The sequence below is a fragment of the Rhinolophus ferrumequinum genome, chromosome 17 (genome assembly GCF_004115265.2).
Source record: "Rhinolophus ferrumequinum isolate MPI-CBG mRhiFer1 chromosome 17, mRhiFer1_v1.p, whole genome shotgun sequence".
NCBI lineage: Eukaryota > Metazoa > Chordata > Mammalia > Chiroptera > Rhinolophidae > Rhinolophus > Rhinolophus ferrumequinum.
In genome coordinates this window covers 54,093,255-54,117,949 of record NC_046300.1, presented here as the reverse complement: position 1 = coordinate 54,117,949, position 24,695 = coordinate 54,093,255, and the positions used below count along the sequence as shown (strand labels likewise).

The 24,695-nt window shown below is 41.7% G+C and overlaps 1 protein-coding gene across 8 annotated transcripts in view; it reads left to right on the top strand.

Annotated features, from left to right (window-relative positions):
• Window positions 1-24,242, top strand: part of FHIT (fragile histidine triad diadenosine triphosphatase) — a 1,395,299-nt gene extending 1,371,057 nt beyond the window's left edge. For all 8 annotated transcript variants that reach the window (XM_033131625.1, XM_033131622.1, XM_033131621.1 and 5 more), the window contains 2 exons: window positions 2,664-2,767; window positions 23,954-24,242. In XM_033131625.1, the coding sequence (XP_032987516.1) occupies window positions 2,664-2,762 (99 nt within the window). In that variant the 3' untranslated portion in view covers window positions 2,763-2,767; window positions 23,954-24,242. The remainder of the gene's footprint in view (window positions 1-2,663; window positions 2,768-23,953) is intronic.
• Window positions 24,243-24,695: the final 453 nt, after the last annotated feature.

Below are 24,695 nucleotides of genomic sequence, written 5' to 3'. Positions count from 1 at the left end.
CTTGCCCACCGGGGCCTTTTCCAGGTTTCCTGTCCCTGCAGAGACTGAGACCCTATTCAAAGGCTCCTGAACTAAATCCGTATACTGGGCCTGTGGCTCAGACACCTCTTTCACAGGCTGTGAACAGAACAAAAACAGAACTAGAGCAGAGTTTGCAAAGGATAGCCTCAGTTCTCTTGATTAGGTCAGAAACCATGGGCTTAAAGACAGATGTATTATTTCTGTATGTGTATAGGCTCTGTCCACACACACATTTCCCCCCCAAATTCAGCGCTTCTCAATAGTTAAGTATATCTTAGAACTGCCTGAGAAATTTGAAAAAAGTCCCCAAACCAATCCCCAGGCTACCCCCAGACCTCAAATAAAATCAGAATCCCTGAGGTGGACCCCACATCAGCAGTTTTTAAAGTTCTCCATGTGATCTGATCCCAGGGCAGTCGGGTTGAGCACGACTGTCCTAAGGAAAGCCACAGGCTTCCATCCGGGGCTTTTAGGAGGGAAACCTCGAAATTTTAAAAACCTTGTACCACAGGGCTTTGCAAATATGACTAGTTTTTGTTTTATTTATTTCCTATTTCCTATAAACGACTTCTAAGCATTGGCACTACGTTGCCATCTGTAAGGCATATGACAATAACAGACGGTCGCCTAATAACCAGAAAGGCATTAACATTTGTTTGCAGGCTCTAAATTATTTGGACTCATCTGGTACGATCTGCGTTGATGAGGCCACTTAATGCTTGATTTCTGGGTCTTCAGTGGCGGTACCAGAAGTGCGGAGGCCGTATTTTCTGAGCTCTGCATTGTTCTTTGTCATCCTACTGAATGGTTACAAGATGGATTTATAACAGACCTAAAGCTAGTATCAAAATGAAAATTAGTTCTTGAGTAGAAAAATAGCAATCCCGTTTGACTCGCCTGTAGCAATTGCATCATATCTGCCTCTGCAAGGAAGGAAATGACTTCTTAATGTGGTTTTCTTCCACTAAGGAGAATTAAATCTATGTGGCAAAATGTAAAACCGACATGCTGGCAGCCAGATTCTGAAGGGAAGATCCATGACCCTCATAAACATATCTGTGGCCTGGTTATATGCTAATGAACCTCATTTAAGCTCAAACTTACCCCGATGGAAATATAGCTCAGCTGGAGAGCCAGGCTATTGTTCCCTCACTGTTTTGCCTTCTGTATCAGTCTGCTCTGAAATAATGGGGACATTTTTCCATCTGCTTCAAGCAGCCAGGGTGGGCGTCTACCTGGGTTAGATTGAGAGCGATGTTGACTGTAAACAGCAAATGCCACTACTTTAGTTGACAGATTTTTTGCCGAGTCATCAAGATTCTTTTCAAGGGTCTGACTTAGGGGTGAATGCACCTGGTGGGTGGAGCAGGACCCATGGAACTGTCCACTCTGTAGCTGCAGGGCAGTTCCTCTGGGAGAGATCAAGAGGCACAGATTGTTGGGAACCACGCTGGAAATACCGCTGCCTCGCTGGGTGATCTTTGACAAGTCGATGAACCTCCTGGGACCTCAATTTCTTCCTTAGTAAGATGGAGCTACATAGTACCTGCCCTGTCTGTGTATGGGTTATTGTGAGTATTAAATGAAATGATGCACGATGCAAGAATACACGGTGAAGAGACTGCCCTTCACATCCTAAACATTAGCCATTACGGATGCTATTAAATCATTTGACTCAGTCTCCTCAAATGACAACACAAGATACTACACTGCTCCTGCCTCCTGTGAAGAAGTGATACCTTCGGCGTTTTACGATGTATAGAGCCACAGACAGGAGTAACAAATTTATTTAATAAAACAGAATGGCAATAGGAGATGAAGAGGGAAAATTGAGCTCTTCTAACAGAGAGAGTTCTGAGAACATCCTCTCCCTCTGTTAAAATTGAAATTTTATTCACTCTATATGTAAATCTGAGACATATACAAGATGTTTTAAAAATAAATATGGTTATTTGAAGAGGATTTTAAAATGATTCAACAAAGATCTATTGTTAATTTTTTGATAAGTTTCCTCATTTAATATACATATTTTTAATCATTTGCCTGCTTGAAGCCTCTTTGAATGAATATACTCTTAATTCTTACTCAGTACTCATGACCCTTGTATTATTATCATAAATGTGCTTGGGCTATTTTGGCTCTTTGAACAAAACTTCTCAGAGCTCCTAAGAGAGGCTAAGCCAAAGAGAGTAGCAAGTAAACCCCGGGCAGCTTGGGCAGATGATGACGGGTAGGTAGCAAACTCAATGCTTCCATGTCTGGTACATAAGGTAAACGAATGCTGCTAGCCAAAGGAGAAGATTGGAGAGTGGGGGGGCTTCTGGTGAATGGCAGGATGCCCCCTCAAGCTGCGGCACCCCCCCCCCACTCTCAGCCTGAGCAGACAATTATAAGGCAGCCAACAGGCCACAGTGTAATGTAATCTGGTTATTTTGTTGCAAAAGCTGGAAATGTGGGTTTTTACCTGAAACCTCCCTGTTTTCAAATTTTGGCAACTAATGCAATTATAAGACACATACCTCCCAGCCTCCGATTTGCGAATTCTCTTCAGCCACTTCACAACACTTGCTCAAGGAAATCCCAAAGACCCATCCATGAGCCTATCATATATGTAATTTTTTTCTGTTTTTTTTCCTCCAAAGCTCCAGAAACATGACAAAGAGGAGGACTCCCCGGCCTTGTGGAGATCGGAGGAGGACATGGCAACAGAAGCTGCAGCACTGCGGGCCTACTTCCAGTGACACAGGTACGGACTGTGCATTTTATCATCACTGAGACCCTCCTGGATCCTCCGGAAAGGGGCTCTCTGCCCAGGGCCAGGATGCACTAACCGCCTAGGATGCATAAGACATGGAAGCCAGCGTGAGAAAACCCCGACCTTTGAGGCGTTCATTCCAACCTCTGAGTACCCGCTTCCGACCTCCAAGCCACCTTGCACATAACTCTCCTGTTTGTTCACTTCCTTCCAGCCTACTCTGCCAGCCCACCCCCGGCCATCATCACCTCTCTCCAGTTTCCTCTTCTCCAATCAAATTGCCACAAAGCATCCTGAGATAGTTTGTAACTCAAACCCAATCATTTAAGAGTCAGCATCCTTTAAGGGAATCACATCACTCTCAGAATCAAGTCCCAAATCCTGCTGTGAGTCTGCAAGGCTCTGTGAACCAGATCTCCATCTCAGGACCAGGCCATTGGCCTCCAGGCCGGCTCCTCCTTCACCCTGGGCCTCTTCTCCCCAGCTGCTCTTTGGTAAATGCCCCTTGTGTTTCCCTTTAGCTTTGGCTGCTAGGAAGCTCAGGCCACAGGGAAAGTCAGGGTGAAAATGAATTATCCCTCTGCGTTGATGTTGTTTAACTATTGGGAGATCATAGATTCCTGGAAATCTATAGCCAATCTCCTTTTCAGAATGCATCTACACAACACATTTTTATCCAATGTCAGGGGGCTCTCAGATCTTCTGAAATTTATTGATAAATAGGGTTGCCGTGAAATTCAAATTTCACTGAACATCCTGTATTTTATCTGGTACCCCTGTTAGTAAACCTTCTTAGGGATTATGAACCCCAGATAAGGAGTCTCTCTTCTAAATTGTTTCTTTGCCTTTTAAAAACTGTGTTCTTCATCTGGTTTTGTGTAAATGTGTTTATAGTATAAGCTGCTAAAGTAGATCACATACTAATTAAAAACACAATTACTGGACAAATACTAGTAGCAACTGAATTACATAAAATTGTATCATCCACTTAGTGATCATGACTTTGCGCTAGCAAACACATTGATTGTATTTCTTTTTTACTTTGAAATGTAAGCCCTTTTTGGTTAGTTTAAAATATTATGTGTATTTGATGGCCTTTTTGTCCCCAACCTCCTTTTTTAAAGTCTTCTAATTACTTAAGGACACAGTCTCAGCTATTGCTCCTTCATTATTGTACGAGTATGTTATTATGCTCAGGCCCTTGCAGTCTGGAAAGCTTATTTCATTGTCCCAAGTCATTGGTTTGTCAGCTCTGAATTCAATTGCCTGAAGGGATATACCTTGGTGCTGGCAGCAGCTGTCTTTGATGTTTCTTTTTTTGCCCTGTTCACTTTCTCATTTTTTTGTTTTCCTTTTAAGGATCAAGCTAGTTTACCTAAGAACACAGGCCTAAGGACATGTTTGCAAGCGATCCTCTCTCTATTCCTTTTCTGAAAGCTAGTTGTCATTTTGGAATGTCCCATCCAAAGGGGGTCACCGTTCTTCAGAGGCAACTTCCTAGGCTGAGTGCTTTTCTTTCTGGAATGTGTACTTTCAGGTAGCGGCAAGAAAGCTCTAGGCTTTTCCTGAGGCTTGCAGGATTCTATCTCACACTGCACTTTCTTTAAGAGGATTGAGACTTACCCAAGTTTCCAGTGTGCTTCACTTTGTCTGGTTTTGCTTCTTTCTTGCCTTGAGGCCTAGCATCTCCTGCCTTCCAGGTAATTCAAACTTGCCTTGTGTGTCTTGCCAGAAAGATAGTTACTTTAAGTTGTTATACAAACTATTGCCACAGTACCTGTGGGTTTTTAAATTAACTAATATGCTTTTCTCTCTTTAAGGGCCTTTGTTTACAAATCACCTTCAGTTTTCCGGACAGTCAGATATGGTAACTGAAAACCGCGCGGGTAATGCGGGTTGCCCAATAAATAGTACACAATTAGTAATTGGAGGTGGGAGAAACTTAGGGTTCGAAGATATCTCCCAGAGCATTGTCATTTCCTGTAGTATAATGGGGCTAAATATACCTGTCTTTACAGACAAAGGGGAAAGGAACCATTCTTTTTAGGAAACCTACTCGTTGAATTGGTCCACATCTCCCTTCTGCTTAGGTGAATTTCTGCTCTGCCCCCCACACGCTGAGCTGAGTTTCCGGAGAAGGGTTTTGCCATGGCTCTTTTAGTCTATGTTCTAAATCACATTACATGCAGCAGTGGATCTGCATCTTTTACCTAATCTTGCATCCTTCTTGGAACGTAATAATTCCTTATTTAGGCATTTAATACTTGGTTTTGCTGCCTCTACACAGCCATGTTATGTTTCCTACTTAATTTTAAAGCAATAATGTGTGTACGAGTGGAGGAAGATTTTATTATCTCCCTGTCCCCATTTCCACCCCATGTTTGAAGTGAGTGGGGCGTGTTGTTTGTAAAATCAACAAGCATCACCCCTAATTCTGAAAGAAAGTCAGAGCAGGGTAGGTTTCCACACTCTGTTGTGTCAGCATATTCATTTGTAATTCATCAAACTCTCCTCTGTGCGTGCCATTATTTTGTAGATAATTGGTTGCTTCTCATTTACTCACAACAGAGCCTTGCAATTTCACAGCAACTGAGTCAGCCCAAAACAGCATTATTACTAGTGATAGATATCCTGTCAAAGCAAAATTTTGACACTGGAATTTTTGAAACATCACCAGGATTTCAGTCACTGCCCCACACTTATAATCATGGACAGTTGAGGCACACGAGAAGAAACTGGTTTGTTTAGCGGTGTGCATTCTCGTTACTGAATTATACCTTTTGAAATCTATGCTACCAGCCTGGGAACACCCTCACCTTTCTCAGAGGGGATTGACTATCAGCACAGCAGCTTGTCATGAAAAATGCCCAGGGAGCAGATCATGCTACTCTCTCTCCTATTTTCTCGGGAGCGGGGAGAGGGTTAACTTCAGCTCCTAACCTAGTTTGATCCTAAACCCACTAGGTAATCCCATCTGCAGGTATTATCAATACAATGAAAGTGTTTGCCAACACTCTGCCATCCCCAAATGGATACAGTAAAAGATTTTCTTTAGCACAGAAGTACAAGAGACGATTCATTCCTCATTTAAGGCTAATGATACTTTAGTGTGTTCAAAAGCTCTTTACCAAAAGATGACCCATCATCTTAAACATAGCAGAAAAAGCAATTTCAGTTTGCTTTCTCCTTTCTACTGAACTGTGCTCTCTCTCCTCTTATTCTGTGTAGACTACACTTACAGAACCAAATTTCAGTAGCAAGGAATTAAAGACTCAGTTATTTAGATTAGATAAATATAAAGCAAGCCCTTATGGCCTAAACTGGGAATTATAAACCATAGAATCATAGAGACTTCAGAAAGAATGAAATCTACTGTGTCTTTAAATGAATTATTTTACTGTAGCCCAAAAGAATAACCATCTAATTATACTTTAAAAACCTCCCTTTAATAAACATTCTATGAGACAGTCCACCCATGGTTCCAAAATGGGTTGTTTGGTTTAGTTTGAGTATTTTTAAAATGTTTTACCAAGATCCAGCTTCCTCTAACATGTACCTGATAGTTCAGACAAAAGATTACCACAGGCCATTGATGGCTAACCAAAATACAAAACTGTTCTGTTGAGATTTGTTAGGTTGGTGCAAAAGTAACTGTGGCTTAAAAGGTTAAAAAAAATTGCTAAAACTGCAATTACTTTTGCACCAACCTACTGGTTCAACTCATGGTAGGAATGACTAGCTTCCTATAGTTACTTTTAACCCTTATGAATCTTGGAACCTCTTGATTGATCAGCACAGAGTCCTTTACAAAAAAGTCTCATCTAAATGCCACAAAAAATTTCTAAGACTTCCAAACTTTACTTGCAAAATGATAATGAAATAAAGCCTGTCATCACCATCATCATCTTCTTCTTCATCATCTCATTTCCAGAAATGGATAATTTTCACCCATCAATCCGCATACTCTCAGAGGACAAAAGCCTTCTGAAAATGTCTACCTACTCCCAAGACTTTTTTTTTTCTTTTTTCTCTACTTGCTTCTCCCCACTCTGTGTGGTCCCTTCCTACTATTTTTATGATTTTTTGTCTCTGCCAGAAAGGGAGGTAGGGAAAAAAGACTCTCCTAGAGGTCAGGGGAAGTTAATATGAAGAAAGGCTATGAAAATTCATGTTAATAATCTGTAACCTGTCCTTTAATAATAGCTGGTATTTATGCAGCTCATTCCATCCAATGCCTGAAATGTCCTTCAACCACCTCTTATATAAGTGCTGCATTATTTTGACATTCCAGGGGCATCAAGCTTCTTATCATCTAGGCACTCGATCAATTCAGAATACACTAGCAAAACAGCTCTGACTCGTGCTCCTTCTGGTTTTAATACTTCTCTGATGATCCGAAAGACACTGCAGTATGTTCTGCTGCCTCTAATTTATCATGAGTGGTGAGCAATGGAGATTGTGTCTTACTTATTAAAGTCCAAATACTGGAGGTAAGAAAGGGTAGGAACTAAATACAGAACATTTATAGAATTAAATTTTCCCATTGGAACCACTTGTACCAATGGTGTTAGTAAAATTAAATGCTAGCCCAATTCTATATCACGTGTCCTTTCTTCTTCCTATTCCCCCTCTTTTCTCCTTCATGTGTAAGTGAGGCAGAACATGCTCTTTGCAGAGGACAGGAGCTGTACAAAGACAGAGAAAGAGAGGGCTGGGGAAGCCATCTTGGGAACACACTTTCACTTTCTTATACCCAACTGCTTTAGTGGATGAACGCCTGCCACCTTCTCTGTGCAATCCCCAGACCCCAGTGAAGAGACCTGACTATTTTTGTTCACTATTACCATTTTAAAACACTATCACAAGGCAAACCGTGATTCCTCTGCTATAGTTTCATGTAAATCATGTGGAATCAAGAGAAAAAGTCAAGTGGCAGGTAACACCCTCTCTAAAGCAAATGCCTGTTTTGATCTTTACATAGAACTTTCTAGAATGTGCTTTGAAAAGAAGACTGGTAAAATGAACATTATAGTTCTGTAAAAATTTATGTAGCCCATCGCCCCCCAAAACAGAAATCTATTTTGCAATCATTTGTTCTGAGCACCAGTCATAAAAGACATTCTGCAGTCTCCTAATAATGATGTCTGGATTGTCTGCCATTTTATCTTTTATTTTCAGTGGAAATATCTTTGAATAATTTAAGGTGGCTCCCCTTCAACATTGCCACTAAACTTACTTTCTGAACTTGAAGACATCACTCTCTTTTGCCTCACTTTCCCTATCTCTGAATTACTATGATGAAAATCATTTTAATTATATCCTAGGGTTATTATAAGGATAACACAAGACAATGTACAGGAAATATACTACAAAAAGCATCTGCAAATTGTGCTCTTTCTGGATTTAATACTTCTCTGTGGATCCAAAAGACATTTGAGTTACGTTCTACTACCTCCAATTTATCATGAATGGTGAGCAATGGAGACTGTGAGTGTCCATTACCAATGCCAACATGTAGATTTACTATTTTCTCTGATTTATATAATATTTTAAAGATGATAAGTTATGCGAATATTCAGGTTATGAAAAAATAATTTAAACAATAATTAAAGAAAAAAACCTGTAAGGCAGGATGTTTTCAGACCACCAAAAAAGAAAAAAGAATGACTTCTGCTCCTATTACTAACAGACCAAACAATTTGAATCAAACTTCTCCTTGTGTTCAACTAGAAAAATTGTACAAAATATAAGAAAATATCTATTAAAGGTAACAAGATTGCAAAAGATTATAGGGTCAAGACTGAAGAGAGGACAAAAATCCAGAAAGAAAAGAGCTCAGCATTTGGGGTTGCTTTTCTGCTGAGCGTGTTTGTGAGTCTTGGAGAGGCAGATGGAACTAAAATAATAAAAGCTGGGTTGCCAACCTTTCATACCTGGGTGGAAAACAAAGATCTGAAAAAGTAATACCCTTGATACCTAGCACCAACTGCAGCCCAATTACAAATCATCTGGGCAACTGAGAAAGTCTCAGTCCCAGAAATTGAATTAAGATGATCCCAAATTGCTAGTCCCATTATGTTTCTGACAGAAGCAAAGAAAAAAAAATCATCTTTGGAAGAAAATAATACCATCTAAGATCTTACATTATTACTACAAATAACATTTTTTTTTCAAATACAATGCCCAATTCATGAGTGTGTGTACACATAGACACCACAGCAAATGATGAGACAAGTCAAAACAAATAAGAGCGAGTCACAGGGTACCTAAAATTGGAATTGTCACACATGAAAATATTCAAAATGAACCATGATAGATGAGAGGAGAGTGGAAAAAAGTATAAGAGAAATCAGTCAGGAGACCCAGACTACACTGAGAAAATCTAATAGATATTTATTCCCAATTCCGAAACAGAGTTCTAGTGGAAGCTATATTTAAAAAGATAATGACTGAGAATTTTTAAAACTGGCAAAAGCACCAATGTGAAAATTCAAGAACGTACCAAACTCAGAGCAGCGGGGTGTAGAATCCACACCTATGCACATCATGACGGAACTGCAGAAAATCAAAGACAAAGAGCAAGTTACTAGATTTAATAGTGAAAAACAAACAAACAAAAACTTACTTTCAAAGGAATAGTAATTAGACCAAAAACAACAACAAAAAAAGAAAATCAGAAGACCATGGAATGACATCTCTAAAGAGCTGAAAGAAAATAACTGCCAACCTAAATTTCCGTACCCAGTTAACATAGTCTTATAGAATGAAGGTGAAATAAACATATTTTCTGACAAAAGCTGAGAGAATTTATCACCAACACACTCATACAAAAGGAATTCTAAAAATGATGAAATCGGAAATGATTTTGAACTGAATGAAGAAAACTAAAACTTGTGGATGCAACTAAAGCTGTGTGTAGAAAATAGTTTACTTTTAATTATAACTTATAGGCACTTATTGGAAGAAAAGTAAAACTAAAAGTTAATGTGCTATCCATCTTTCTGGATATTGCAGTCATTAAAAAAGAGTACATATAATGAAAAATGTTAAGCCAACAAATTTGAAAATTGGGATTAAACTGATAAATGTCTAGAAAATATAGTTTTACACAAAGTAAAAATTAAAATATAAATAATTGGTAACTATTAAAGAAATCAAATTTGAATTAAAACCCTTCCTACAAAGTAAACATCAGGCCCAGATAGCTTTACTGGTGAATTCTACCACACAATTAAGAAAGAAACAAGAATCTTAATCTTATTAATAGAATAATTCTTAATAAGAATCTTATGACTGATGGAAAAAATTCTGCCAGAAAAGAGGGGGGAAAACAAAATACCTCTTCCACTTCTCATTTGTTGTACATAAACCTGACAAGAACATAACAGAAAGGAAATCTACAGACTAATTGTACATGGAAAAATAGATGCCCAAATCCTAAAAGATATCAGATAGATAGGCAAACAGGTAGATTACTTACATGTATGTTTGTGCATGCACAATCCATGAAAGGGATAATACATTACCGTATTTCCCTGAAAATAAGACCTAGCCAGACCATAAGCTCTAATGCGTCTTTTGGAGCAAAAATTAATATAAGACTCGGTCTTATAGTAAAATAAGACTGGATCTTATATTAATTTTATTTTCAGGGAAAGACTGTATGACCAATGAAACATTGATTTCACATTGCTATCTGTGATGTCTTCCACCACAATAATTAAGAAGAAAATAACAGGGTCATCTAAGTAGATGCAGAAAAACATATATTGATCAAGTCCAATATCCAACTTAACAAATATAGAAGTTCTAGGAAAACTAAAACTGGAAGCAAATTTATACTTAAGAGTGAAATGTTGAAAAGTATTCATCTGAGACTGTAAATGAGATAATAATATTCACCACTAACAGTGCTATTTCACAATGTACTCAAAGGCCTAGCTAGTGCAGTAAGTCAAGAATAATACGTAAAAGTTAGAAGGATTAAAAAGAAAGAAACAAAACTATCATTATTTTTAGACAATATGATGTATGCAGAAAACCCAAAAGAATCTATTGAGAAACAACCAGAATTAATCAGTAAACTTAGCAAGGCCTCTGACTATAAGATCAATGCTATTAAATTTTAAATTTCTGTATATCAGCTGTTAGCTTGGGCTACCAACAAAATACCATAGACTGGGTGGCTTAAACAACAGATATTTGTTTCTCGCAGTTCTGGAGAGTGGAAGTTCAAGACCGGGGTGCTGGTATGGTCTGATTCTGATGAGAGCCCTCTTCCTGGCTTGTCGAGGGTCACCTTCTCACTGTGTCCTCACAAGGAGGAGAAGGAGTGAGCTTTGGTTTGCTCTTCTTATAAGGCCACTAATACCATAGTGGGAGCTCTATCCTCATGACCTCACCCAAAACTAATTCCCACCAAAGACCACCTGTTACTCTCACACTGGGGGTTAGGGCTTCAATATCAGAACTTTGAGGGGGTGCAGGGACACAAACATTCAGTCCACAACAGCTAAACAGTTAGAAAATGAACAAAATTAATTAGCTTATGTTAATGTCAAAAATCAAATGACTAAAAATAAAGCAACGTAAGCTTCTAGACAGAAAACTATAAAATGTTATTAACAGGCATTGAAGAGGAATTACATAAATGGAGAGATGAATGACTCAATTTTATAAAAGCAGTTCTTCTCAAATTGACCTATAAATTCCATACAATTCAGATCAAAATTCCCATATGCATATATGTGTACGTATGTGTATATATATACATATATATACATATATATATATATTTTTTTTTTTGGTGGTGTATGTGTAAAAATTGACAAGTTGATTTTAAAATGGCTCTGGAAATGTATCCAGAGACTATTAAAAGAACAATATAGAAGCACAGGAGGTCTTAGTATTATTATAAGGCTATAAAAATTAGAACATGGTGCCGGTATCGGTACAAGGACAAATAGACAGATTGGGCAAAATGGAAAGCCCAGAAACATATCCAGGCATATAGGAACATATATGATAAAAAATAACATCACAGAGTTGTGAGGAAAGGAAAATCTTTTCAACAAATGGTTCTGGGAGAATTGGATATCCATGCACACCATATGCAAAAGTCAATTTCAGGTGGATTGTGATTTAAAATGTGAAGTGTAAAACAAAAAAAGTTTTTAGAAGATACTATAGGATAATATCTGCATGATGTCGCCATAGGGAAAGACTTTTTAAAAAATACACAAAAAACGTTACCATAAAAAAAGAATGATAAAATGGACAACATTCAAATTAGGACATTCTGTTTATCAAAAGACACCATTAAGAGAGAGGAAAGACAAGACACAGAGTGGGAGAAGATATTTAACACATATACAACTAACAAAGGACCAGATTACAGAAGATCATTTTCTTAAAAAGAAAAAACTTACAGGTCAATAAGAAAAAGTCATCAGCCCAATAGAAAATATAAAAGGATTTAAACAGACACTTCATAAAAAAAATAGGTATTGAAATGGCCAATAATTTTTAGTCATCAGGGAAATGTAAACTTAAAACACAGTGAAATACCACTATATACCCACCACAATAGTCAGCATTTTAAAGACTGACAAGATCAAGTGGAACAACAGAGGCACACAAAAGAATACATACTGTGTGATTGCATTCATGTAAAGTTCAAAACAGGCAAAACTAAATTACACTGTTCAGAGATACATTCATTTAGAGGGTAAAATTATAAGAGAAAGCAAGGAAACAATCAGCATAAAATCAGCCCAGTGGTTACTTTTGTGGGGGTGGCAGAAAGAGGGTTATGATTGGGAAGGGAACTGGGGTGGGATGGTGGAAGGCGGCTGGAATGTTCTAGTCCTGGCCATGGGTGGTGGCAAAATTTGTGTCTCTTTTATGTTAATTCTGTAAGATGTGTGTGTGTGTGTGTGTGTATTTATATATACATACATATATCTACATATATACATATATACATATATATATGTATATATATACCTATATGGCTTCTGTACTTTCCTGTATGTCTATTTTACCATAAAAGGACTAAAAATTAATCATATAAGTGAAAAATTTTAAATTAATGACAAAAGAAAAGAAGGAAGAGATTGACTTTAACACACAGTCTAATTATTGGCTGAATGTTCAATTATTCCACACTAGGACTAAACAAAAAAGGATAACTGCTGCATACAACCTTTACAAACACTCTGCTACAGTATCGGAGAGTTGCTTCTCCTCCTCTTAGCCATCCTCCCTGACTTTAAGAGGCCACAGGGACTAGTCAGATCAGTATCTCAGGAAACGAGTAGGAGACCACCTCAGAGGCGACACTTCATTATTAACGATTCTTAATGATACCACTTATGAAAAGCTTATTATGGGCAGGTAATACCATGCACTTTACAGGCTTTATTCCAATGAAACCCCACAACAACCTTTAATATTGTCCCAATTTTCAGATGTTGAAACTGAGGCTTAAGGTCACTATGGGACTTGCCCAAGCACTCTCAGGTTATACATGGAAGGTCAAGTTCAGGCAGTCTGACTCTGGAGCCCACATTTACTTTACTCTAAAATTGGTGGGTCCCCATTTAGAAATGTCATCCACTGCTTGAACACTAGCTAACTGAAGAGTTGTACAATAAAGCTGAGATATAAGATATAGCTGACTCTTGCTTCTTCATGAACTTCAGGAAAAGAGCCAAGCATTGGTGAGTCCCGTGCTGGGGTGTTTGTAAAGATCACTTTACCCACTCGTCACAACCACCCTGCTCAAGAGATAGCACTCTCCTTTGTTTCCACATGCCGCAACAGTTAGGGACTGAATATTTGCCTGAAAGCTAAAACTGCATTCGATGAACAGGAGTGACTAATGGCTAATCAACCGTGGGCCATAATGCATTGGATGTTGCATTTTTGGGACTTCTAAGGGTTCCACGTTAAAGATCTTTCAGTTAGGGCTTCCTCTGGAGATAGGGGTGTTCATCAAGACTCTACAATTAGCTCTTGAATTTCAGAACACTTAGAAGATTGTCGAGAGATTCAAGCAGAAAAACGGATAGGCTGTAGCAGACATTTTAACGTGGAACTGCCAGTCCCATCCCAAAGCCACAATTCTAGGCATGTGAGCCCAGCTCGAGCAATGACAGTTATTTCCCACCATTTGGTGTATGGACAGAAAGAGAAAAGCCCCTGAAGGAGTGATGTAGACTTGCGACTCCTGGCAGTCACCCGGCCCATCATTTGGAGAAGTCTGATGCAGGAGAAGCACAGTAAAGGGAGACAAAAGCAAAAAGAGGGGGTACATTCCTATGTCTCCCCTATTCTTCACGGTTAAGTCACTTTTCTTCAGAGGCTCATTTGAAATGGGGTTTCCTTACTTGCCATCCAGAGTCCTGGCTACAACATGGATATAGACTGCGTGCCTTTTGGAGGACATATTTAACCTTGAGGTTCTAGAACTCAATCCCCAGCTATTTGCTGAAGTCCCACTTTGAGCCAAACACTGCCTGAAGCACAGTAAGTGAAGTCCATCTCTACTCTAGAGGACCCAATAGGGAGTCTGAAGTGATGAGCCTGATTCCAGAACAAGCAAGCATGTAATCGGGTCTGTGCAAGTTGGCAGTACAAAGTCAACTGCACCTGTAACCAAATTGATTCCTCTACCCTATCCCCCTATAAAGTAGTTGACTTTGTGTCAGTTTGATCTAATGCCCTCCCACCCCCATGCCCACACATAATTAATGCCCTCTCGGAGCCACTCCAAGGTCTAGGATTAGCAATCAATTTTCATGTGTATTTAAGAGATTTTTCAAAAGAGTCCGAGTCAGTGTGTAAGATGATAGATCATGTAACAATTAAAGCATTAAAAGAACCCAATGGAGGATTTCCTTTCCTCCAGCAGATATCTTTAGGTCAAGAAGGTCAATAAGAACCGGCAGATCATTTTCATTCCTTTAAGACAGGCAAAAATGGCTTTGAATGCAATTAAGTGTTCTCAGCAACTTTCCCCTGCTGACGCTCTACATCCTGTTCCAGCAAGACCCACAATAACTTCAGAGCTGTAGGCATTCTAAACTACAAACTGATGGTGTGGTATCGCTTTCAAGACATGAAAGCACATGACATTGCTTGAATCATTTTTTAACTGGAAATGATAAGGCAGGTTTGTGACTATAGAAAAGGGAAGCTTTCTCACAGCAGAAGGCCAGTCTCGGCAGTACCGGGCTCTGGCTGCTCTGAGAACTCTGCCCTCTCTCTTATCCAGTCTCTCTAGTGACTCCTGCAGAATCCAGTTATCAATTTGGAACAGGAACAGGAATACACCTAATGCAGTAAATCAGCATTTATCTTTGACACCCTGTGGGGACAGAGCCCCAAAAAGCAGTTTCCAGGCTCTCGGCCTCACATAGAAAGGTGCTGGCTCAGGTAGTAAATGGCCGTCGACTGTGATCAAATGGCCATCAGCTGTGGCTAGTTGGCCGTCAGCTGTAACCAGTGAGCCATTAGCCATGAATATAACTGCCGTAGCTAGGCTAGCAGAAAAAAAAGGGGGAGCTAGCAAGAAGATGGTGGCTGAGTCTGCAAGTGGCACAGTGAGGGTTGAGAACTGTGTGGCTCCTGCTTCCTGTGTCTCCAACCCAGTCGCCAGTGACAGTATAGTGGTGTGACTCCCCTACCTATGGCTCCGTGGGTGTTCCTTTTTGGCCTCACCATATCCTGCGTTCTTATGTGCGGAGTGGGACCAGAGACCCCGCCGGCCGCCCCACGTGACACATGGCAAAGTCGGCAGGATCCCCCGCACGACAAATGGTGCAGCGAGCAGTGTCTCCTGCATGACACACCCCTTTCAAAGTTCTGCTTTATTACTCTCCACTCAAGGATCTGTTTTCTATCGAGGCAGTTTTTTCTTTTAAGGTGTAAGATCTTGTGTACAGTCTGTTCTAATTCATTGAATCCTTTTAAAAAAAAATAAGACTCAATGGAAAGGAAAAGTAGTACAAACATTTAAAAGAAAAAGTATTTTAAGCAAAACCTAAGAACTCTCCTCGTTCTCGATAAGCTTTCATGACACTGCAGTTAAAAATATAACTTCAAATGATAAACGTCTAAGTATTACTTTGTCTTGTACACCTGAAACTAATAAAAAAAATACAACTTCTTTATATAGAATATCATAGTCAACTGTTGACTATGTATCTTGAAATACATATCTATACCTTCAAACTCACCAAAGGCTGTACAAAAGAATGAATATATTAAAATAGGGAATGTGCTAAAAGTATGATCCTTTTCAATGGGAAGCCAGATCCTGTCCCTCGTCCATACTTCGGAGAGCCTGCCAGGGCCTAATCACAGGAAGCCTTGTAACTCACACGACAGGACTAAGGTATAATCTAGACTCATCTCCCCTGCGTCTGCCCATCACACTCCCACTTGCAGTCTCCCTGCTTGCTTGCTGTTATAGGTCACTTCAGACAGCTCCCACCTCGGGCCCTGGCACTTCTTGTTCCCCTCACCTGGAATGATCTCCTTTCCTTCTTCCATTCAGTATTTGACTCAAATATTACCGTTCAGGAAGGCAACCTCAAGTAGTGGCCCTGGTTCCTTCTGTCCCTTATACTCGTCTTATTTTTCTTCAGAGTGTTCACCACCATCTGCCATCTTATCATATGATGTCTGTACCCTCCAAGTAAGTGTCCGGGGACAGGGCCATTGTTTCTAGCACTTAGAACACCTTCTGGCATATGATGGGTGCTCAAAAACCCTTGCTGAGTGAATGAATGAATGAGTGACTGTAATTGATATCTCTTTAGTTTAGACCTTTCTCTGGGCCAGGTGCTATGCTAAGTGCTTTACTTATATTTAATCTTCGTAACAACTCTGTGAGGTAGGTACCCATATTTTCCCATTTTGCAGGTGATGGAGCTGAGGCAGATAGGCAAAGTAACATGATCAAGATTACGGAGCAAATACGTCACGGGCCTAACTGGAACCCAGAGCGCGGACTCTTCAATATTAAATTAACTCTTCAGACATTCGTAGAGACAGCCCCGCAACCCAGGCCCCTGTCCTCTGTGCTCACTCCATAGCCTGGGCCCCAGGATATTGTCCCAGAGCAGCGCTGTCCAATAGGAACAGAATGTCAGCCACAAGTCATTTTACATTTTCTAATAGATCCACTACAGACAGAATAAAGTAACGTTAATACTGTGTTTTTAACATAATATATCCAAATACTCTCATTTCAATATCCTTGTAATATTAAAAAATGTAATATAAATACAAAAAATTACTGAGATATTTTACATTCTTTTTTTAGAGTATATCTTTGAAACGCAGTGGGAATTGTACACTTTCAGCACGTCTCAGTTCAGACTCGTCACCTTTTTTAGTGTTCATTAGCTGTATTGGTTAGTGGCTGCCATATTGGACAGTGCAATGGTGGAAAGAGGTTGATTGATCTCGATAATTAAGCAGATCTGGTTCCAATCCTGTACTTACTAATCATGTGAGCTTTTCTCAGCTGTGAACTGAGGTTATGAAATCTACCTCATGGGGCAGAAGTGAAGACAATCAGATTTCCTTAAGTAAGACTATAAACTGCAGCATAAGAGCTGGCTGATAGGTGCTTTGCACAGATGGCTTTTCCTTCCCACCCAGCAAAAAGAATGTGTCCAGCACTTAGAACACCTTCTGGCATGTCATGGGTGCTCAAAAACCCTTGCTGAGTGAATGAATGAATGAATGAATGAATGAGCCTTCAGAGCCCCTCTCCTCACTCCAGTTAAGCCTTCTGAGCCAGTGCCTCTATTTCTACTGTCTGCCATGAGCGGGAGAGGGGGGATGGCAGGACCCTGGCTGAGTGCTTGTCTCCTGGGCCATCTGGCTGAGCTTTGGAAACAGGTGGGCCACTAGCCCTCTTGCAGGACACGTTTATATGGCTCTACATATCCACAGGGGTCCATTTCTGGGGCAAATATCCCTCAAATCCCAAAAGTGAGCCATGAGCTCTCTCTCCTATCAGTGGGACAGGCAGCTTCCATGTCCCTCCTGAGAAGAACCTGAGACTCTGAGCATCTTTGGGCTGGAAGGAAGTTTAAAGAGCTTATAATTTAACCTATTGTTTTACAAAGGGAAACACTGTGGTCCAGAGAGTGGATGTAACTCATCCAGGCTCATGCAGTGACAATGCAAGCTTAAAACTGGACCTTTGTGTTTGCGGTCTCTCTCCGGATACACGCTGGGATAAGGCCACAGAAATTTAACCTAGATGACTGTGGATGCCCCTGTATGGATATCTTCATCTTTGTTTTTTTCACAATCTACGATTCGTTCTAAGAACTAGAATCTCGGGACAAACTGGCTGATGTGAATCCCTCTTTATTCCTAACTGCCTTTAACTTTGTTTTCTTGCCAGTTTTCAACCCATGATCTATTGGTCCCAAGTAGAACTTGAACACAATTCAGGTTAGCCTATTTGTGAGTAACTGAAGTAAACCATAACTTATTTGAGCATCAATTTCATGCTCAAAATGTAGCATTAAAGATTTCATCTTTTTGTTTTTGATGAAAGGCCTTGCTCTGGGTCACAGACATTTATCCATTAGCCTAAGGATTTTTTATTATTATTATTGTAATCCAAGCTCATACAAGGCAAAAAGAACAGAGCTATATCAACTTCAGTGCCTTTTAAATGGCAGCGAGGAAAAATTATTATCACCCCTTTAGCCTGTTAAACGTGCTGAACCCCAACAAATTCTCAATGTGCCGATCCTTGAGTATTTGTCTATAATCCCTCAGCAAATGCACCTTTTATTCAACTACAGAATAGTACACACTCCAAACACAAGTGTCATTAATTAAATAACACACTCAGCAAACTCTCAGAGCCATTAATTATCAAAGGTAGCCTGCTCCATGCTTGGCTCTAAAATTCTATTATAATGGGTGTGCACGGGAGAGTGAAGGGACATGCGAGGGGAAGGTCACTCCCAAAAGCACAGTAAGAAGAAGCTGTCAGACAAAGTAAATGACAAAGCACACACGCCTTTTAGCTTCCCTTTGGCCCTTTGGAGGGCTTGAAGGAAGGGAAAGTGTTTCACATTGGAGAGACTTTCTTTCTCAAAATTAGTTTCTCTCATGAAAGGCGCAAGTAAATATAAAGTAATCCTTTTTCATTTCGACTGAGTCTCGGGTAAAACTAATATCAGCTGAAGATTTAGAGACAAATAAAGCCTGTTCTTCATAAGCTCCACCAGAATGAGAAAACCTTTCGGGGAGAGTCCTCGCTAGGCACAGAAGTGGATATACAGGGAGCCAACATGGGAAACAGAAGACTTCCTGGGTTCAAGTGGGCAGACGGCACAAGCCCGACCAAGGAGGAGCAGGAGTCTTCCAGGGTTGGGTTCACTCTGCTCTGCCTCCTTCCTCCCACCACCCGGCCTCAGTTGCCTATGCAGCCGGACCTGATGGGATAAAGGTGACAAGCCCTGTGCTGCCGTGGTTAGTGCCTCACAGCTACCAGCTTGGCCATCATCTTTCTTGCATGTTTGCTGTTCTTCATGTTTGATTTATTCCTTCGAGGAGAACACAGCGCTAAGTGGGTGGGCACTCTGTAAAGGGCAGCCATGGGGTGGGCCCCAGCCTTGCTGCATCTCCCCTCCTAAGGCCGCTGGCCACGGGGTGCCTGAGCTGCTTTCTGTGCTCTCAAGGACACAGACGCGCAGGACGGGGAAATGGACCCTGTTCAACGGGAAGTTAATTAACCCTGTCCCATCGCATGAAGCTGTGTTATTAGCCAGCATGTGCGTCTTGTCACAGAGGAATAGTTGTGAGTCAGAAAACTTGCTGGGAAGTCGCCCTGCTCTCTGACGTCCAGCCTCATGGCACTGCGTTTCTGGCCACTGCACTTGGGGGAACCCCTCCTGTCTCCAGATGGAAGGGGAATTGCATTGCCACCCACGGAGGGACTAATCAGAGGGCTGGGATCCATGCCAGTCGCTCCCCGCACCCCCATCGTACGTCCGCCTTTACCCACTTTCTGTGAGAGAGTGCCAGCAACGGCTTTTGTGGCCCAATTTCTGATTCCAGTTTATTAAGAAAACTCTGCAAAGCAGAGGTCGGGGGGGCCTGCCCTTAGATAATTGCTCACCTCGTTCTCGGTGTGAGCAGAATGACTTTCTATGGCTGTCTTCCTCTAGCCCGCCAGGAAGTAAGAGTGACTTTTACAAGAAGAGAGCTGTTACAGGGGACTTTTATGTTATGCTGGGGAATGTGGTTACCTGGTTCTAAACCCATTTCTCTGTCAGCCCTGGTCATTTTAGTCCTCCTCATGGGCAAGACTCACTACCTTTGAAGGGCAACGCTTGTCCTGTGTGTGTGGCTCTGCTAAGCTGAATATTTGCACCTGAAATCTCCAGCATCTGAGTCACTCTGGGGCATTTGGAGCATTTATGGGGAGCACACTTTGGAACTGGACCCAGGAGACAGGCTTGGAGCACCTCGCCATCACACTCAGTGATCCCCCGCAGGGGCTCAGGCTGCACTCCGGACCAGTTAAATCAGATCTGGTCCGGAGATCTGGTCCGGAGATGGTCCCAGGGGGTGGGGTGGAGGCAGGCCCTTTCTGAGGCACCCCCCCAGTGCAATCCAATGAGCAGCCAGGTTGAGAACACTACCTTAAGGAAACAGAAGGAAGGCCTGCTGAGTTTTCAGTGGTCCCAAATCTGCCTTTTACACTCTATCAAGTTAGACTGACTGTGGCGAGCTCCCCATCCAGGTTCACCTACTGAAGCTAGAATTGGTCTGTTTTCTTAGCTCCAAAGCAGAAGAGCCCCTCTGTCTCTGGGCCTACGGGTGTGTAGGAGGATGGAGGAAGGGGCAGGAGTCTCGCCTCCATTTACACTCTTAGTAAAAAGATGTTACCTTGAATGCACGCAGAGCGTGGTTGGCTCTGTTGAAAACATGGGACCCTGCCCCATTTTTTTGTGGAGAAGGGCTTTGTGACACCTACTGGTGCCTGCATGTTCCAGAAGTCAAGGTGGTTCTGTTCGTGTATCCCAGTTGGGATCTTTTCGGTATCTCTGCTTTCAGCCTGTACTAGCTAAATTACGACAACAAAATGCAATTCGACTTCAAAGCCTTTCCTGAAGGTTTCACGGAGAGAGGCATGAGAGGATCATAGTCCGCACCATGCAGCAAACGATACTTCCAAACTATCTAAACTTCCCCATTAGACATGTTTATTTTCCTTCCAAATTCAAAGCTCCGCTCTCCAGAAATCTCTTTACCATTCAGAGCAATGGAGCTTCCTTTCTGCTACCTTTCCCTACTCTGTAAACCAAACCCTTGATAATGAACGTCATACTATCTCTGAGTTCTCAAATCTGGCCTTGCAGAAGGAGGGGACTTTCCCTGCATCTGCCACTATATTTATCAGGAACTTAGAAATATTTGAAGAACATATATTCATGGGGACCAGTCAACCTTCAGGCATCGTGGGCTCCTGCTCTCTGTTCTCTGTGTCCAAAAGGAGACATTTTCTGGACTGCCCGTCTGGCACCTGATTATCTACTGCCTTGTCTCACCTCATGCCAGGTGTTTCCTCAAATGGGTTGGGAGCACCTTGAGAATATCATCATTCACTTCTTTGCACCCTGCTCCAAGCCTTACTCACAGGTCAATAAATACATTTGTTGACCTGCCCAGATAGCATTGAAAATACACCTGTCTAGAGGTGATATGGATGGAAACTAGACACATGAAGAAAGGCACATAGCCTGTGAAATCCAATCAGCAGATGGGAAGATAAACACATTGCCCTGAGGCTCCCTCTCCGATAATGAGGCTGCATCTCTCCTGGGTAGCTAAGTACTTACCTGCACTTGCTTTGACATGTGGGGCTCTCGCCTGCTAGTTCCTGACTGGCAGTGCAGTACAGAGAATACATAATTCTAATGACAATAACGTCAGTGAGCACTTACAAAGCATTGTTCTAAGTGCTTTCCTGTATTAACCCACTTTTCGCCACAGCCCCAACAGTATATGTTTCCACGTTGCCTAGAGACACATGCACAGCCAGTAAATGACGAGGCTGAGCTTCAGGCTCAAGTCTTTTCAAAGCCCAACATGTTCACTCACTGCACCTGGCAGGAAAAGCCAACTCTGCTTCCCACAAGCTTCCAGGCTAGCTGGACAAAAGAAATGGCTGGAGACAGAGACTTACGAAGCTAGGGTGCCAGTGTGGCTATCACAGCTGTGTGAGGGATGGGTTGCGGAAGCCTTGCAAGTAGACTGAGAGAAAGCCTGCTCAGGTAGGGGGAGAAGCTCCCTCGGACATTCAGGAATTACAGGGCTGGGGTCGGGAAGGGCGGGTGTGGGAAATAACACGGGGCACTGCGTTCAAAGGACCAAAAATAAAACCGAGGGAAACTTCTCTGAGGACATAAATCTGCCCTAGACAGGCGAGGTGGAGGCAAAGAAAGGACACATCCATTTTCAGGCCTGCACAGGTGCCTCTGACTCAAAGTTAATAATTGTTCAAGGACAAGGGCAGTGATGAATGACTGGGAGACGACCTGTATGTCCAGACAAAAAGGGTGGTGCTGGGCCCAATAGGGGGTGGCTCCAGTGTCATACAGGAACGAGACAGGTCCCCTTCTCCAAGGAGTGCAAGGTGACTGGTGCATACAGCCTACCCTCCACCCCTCACTTACAGACGCCAGTTGGCCTGGTGGATTCCAAGCTCAGATGTGAAGGCTGAAGCAGAAGTGACTCAGCGTTCATGGTCTAGATCCCAGAAGGGACCAGATCTATTCCAAAGGGATGCCCTGTCTGCCCTTTGCTCTCTGACTTCATTCTGAACTTGCAGAAAAAGGGTAGTGCCAGATTCACTGAAAAGTCCCTCCATGTGTCAGAAGCTGAAGTGTGTGCCTGTGTGTCTTCACCCAGTTGGGTTGAATGGACCCATATTGGGATATCCTTGAACTACACACTGGAACTGGCAGGAGGCTGGGTCTTTGCCCCTCATCCTCCCAGGTTTGTGTTGTAGTATTGCACTCAAAGCCACAAACAGCGGACAATAAGTGGAAAGCAATTTAAACCACTGAAATCCCTTGAAAACACTGAAGGGAAAGTCCACTTATGCTCCTCAATAACATAAAATCTTATTATACCCATGGCAGCTACCCCAAACATCTCCTAGCACGCTTTCTGTTAATCTTCCCCAAATGTTATGAAATCTAGCCTATGAATTCCTCATCTTTCTTCCCCGCCTATTGAATTTTCTTTCCCATAACCCTCTGCCCTTTCCAATGTCCTCCAAGCTAGTAGCCCCAGCTAGTCCAGGTTCCAACCACACTCACTTTCCTGATACCAATGATCCAGGCCCAGAAGAAAGGTTCTCCTTTGGGGGAGAGGGAGGTATCAGAGCTGTGAAATGTATCCCTGTGATTTAGGAATTTTCCTCCCAAATAACATTAACTGTCCTGCACCACCACCACCACAACCACCACCGCCGCCGCCACCACCACTACCATCACTCCCTTTCCTATTTTATGAGTAGAAATGATTTGTTTGAGGCCTGGCCTCAACCTTAAGGTGACTTGGCTTTGAAGCAAAGCTGATGCAGCCCGCTACCCACTAGCTCAGTTATTCCCAAAACTCAGGGGCTGAGAACCTGGGACTCATAGGGAGAACTTGTGAAGAAGCACAGATTCCTGAGCCTCTCTGCAGATGTGCTCAGTCAGCATGTGGAGGAGAGACTCGAGAAATCTGTGATCTTAACAAGCTCACCAGGTGATTCTGATAATGGCTATGTTTGAGAACCTATCCTTACCTCGTTACTAAAGGTCTGAATTGGCTTCATTTGTATTAAAGCTTTGTGTCCATAAGATATACTCTTAAGAGACCAGGCAGCTGACCTCTGGGGTCTGGGCTGCGGGCACAAGCCATTGAAAATGTGGGGTTCCAGAGGGTATAGGCATTAATAGGATTGGAACCCCCCATTTCACATAATCTTCCCACAACCATATGGCTTCTTATATAATGTTAATGGCAATCAAACAGATTAGCAGTAAGCAAACTTACATTTTATTTACTGCCATGACTCAAAAAATGCTATGTGTTCTAACTTAAATGTCTGTTTTTATGTTCCGTCATTTCCAGGCACGAAAGTAACTCGAACAAATCCCAAGGCATAAGGAAATGGGCCTCGTTCTCCAGGAGTCTGCGGCATTGGAAATGAAGCTAAGCAGATTTTATTACATCCTACAATTCTGCAACCTTTTCAAAGCATTTTATTACACTTGTGGAAGCCAACGGGGTTGTGTTACAATCATGATGACTGACAGGCTAACTTCAAAACAACGGCACCTGCCGCACTTCCACACTTCCTCATCGATGTACTTAGAATAGAGCCCTTTGTAAATTGTCCCTTGGCCTGGATGGAAATAAAGTGGTAGTTAAAATATTTATCTTGTGTGTTGGCTAACTAAAAATGGATGTTTCGGGGCCTTTGAAAGATACAACCAGGGAAGTCGATCTCTTGGAACTACTGTGATTCCTGTAAACCCAAGGTTTGTTAAGGCTGAGATAAGATTTAGAGAGTTTCCATTCTGGTAGGTAAGATACTAGTACAAGAAATGTACAACCTTCTCTTGGTCATATCCTCTCCTGCCTTGGGTACAGAGAGGCAGAGATGAAAAAGCTTACGGTGGCAAAATTAGCTTCTGGAAACTACTAAACACGTAATGCGGTGATCAGACACCTCAGGCTGGGCTGTGTGAGCAGCAGGAAAGCAAGGAAAGGGAATGGAAAAGCTGTCAGTGTTGTCTTAGGAAACACATCTCTTGCCCATAATAATCCATTTCTTTAAGGGGGGGAGGCAGAATTAGGCCCTTTCTTTCCT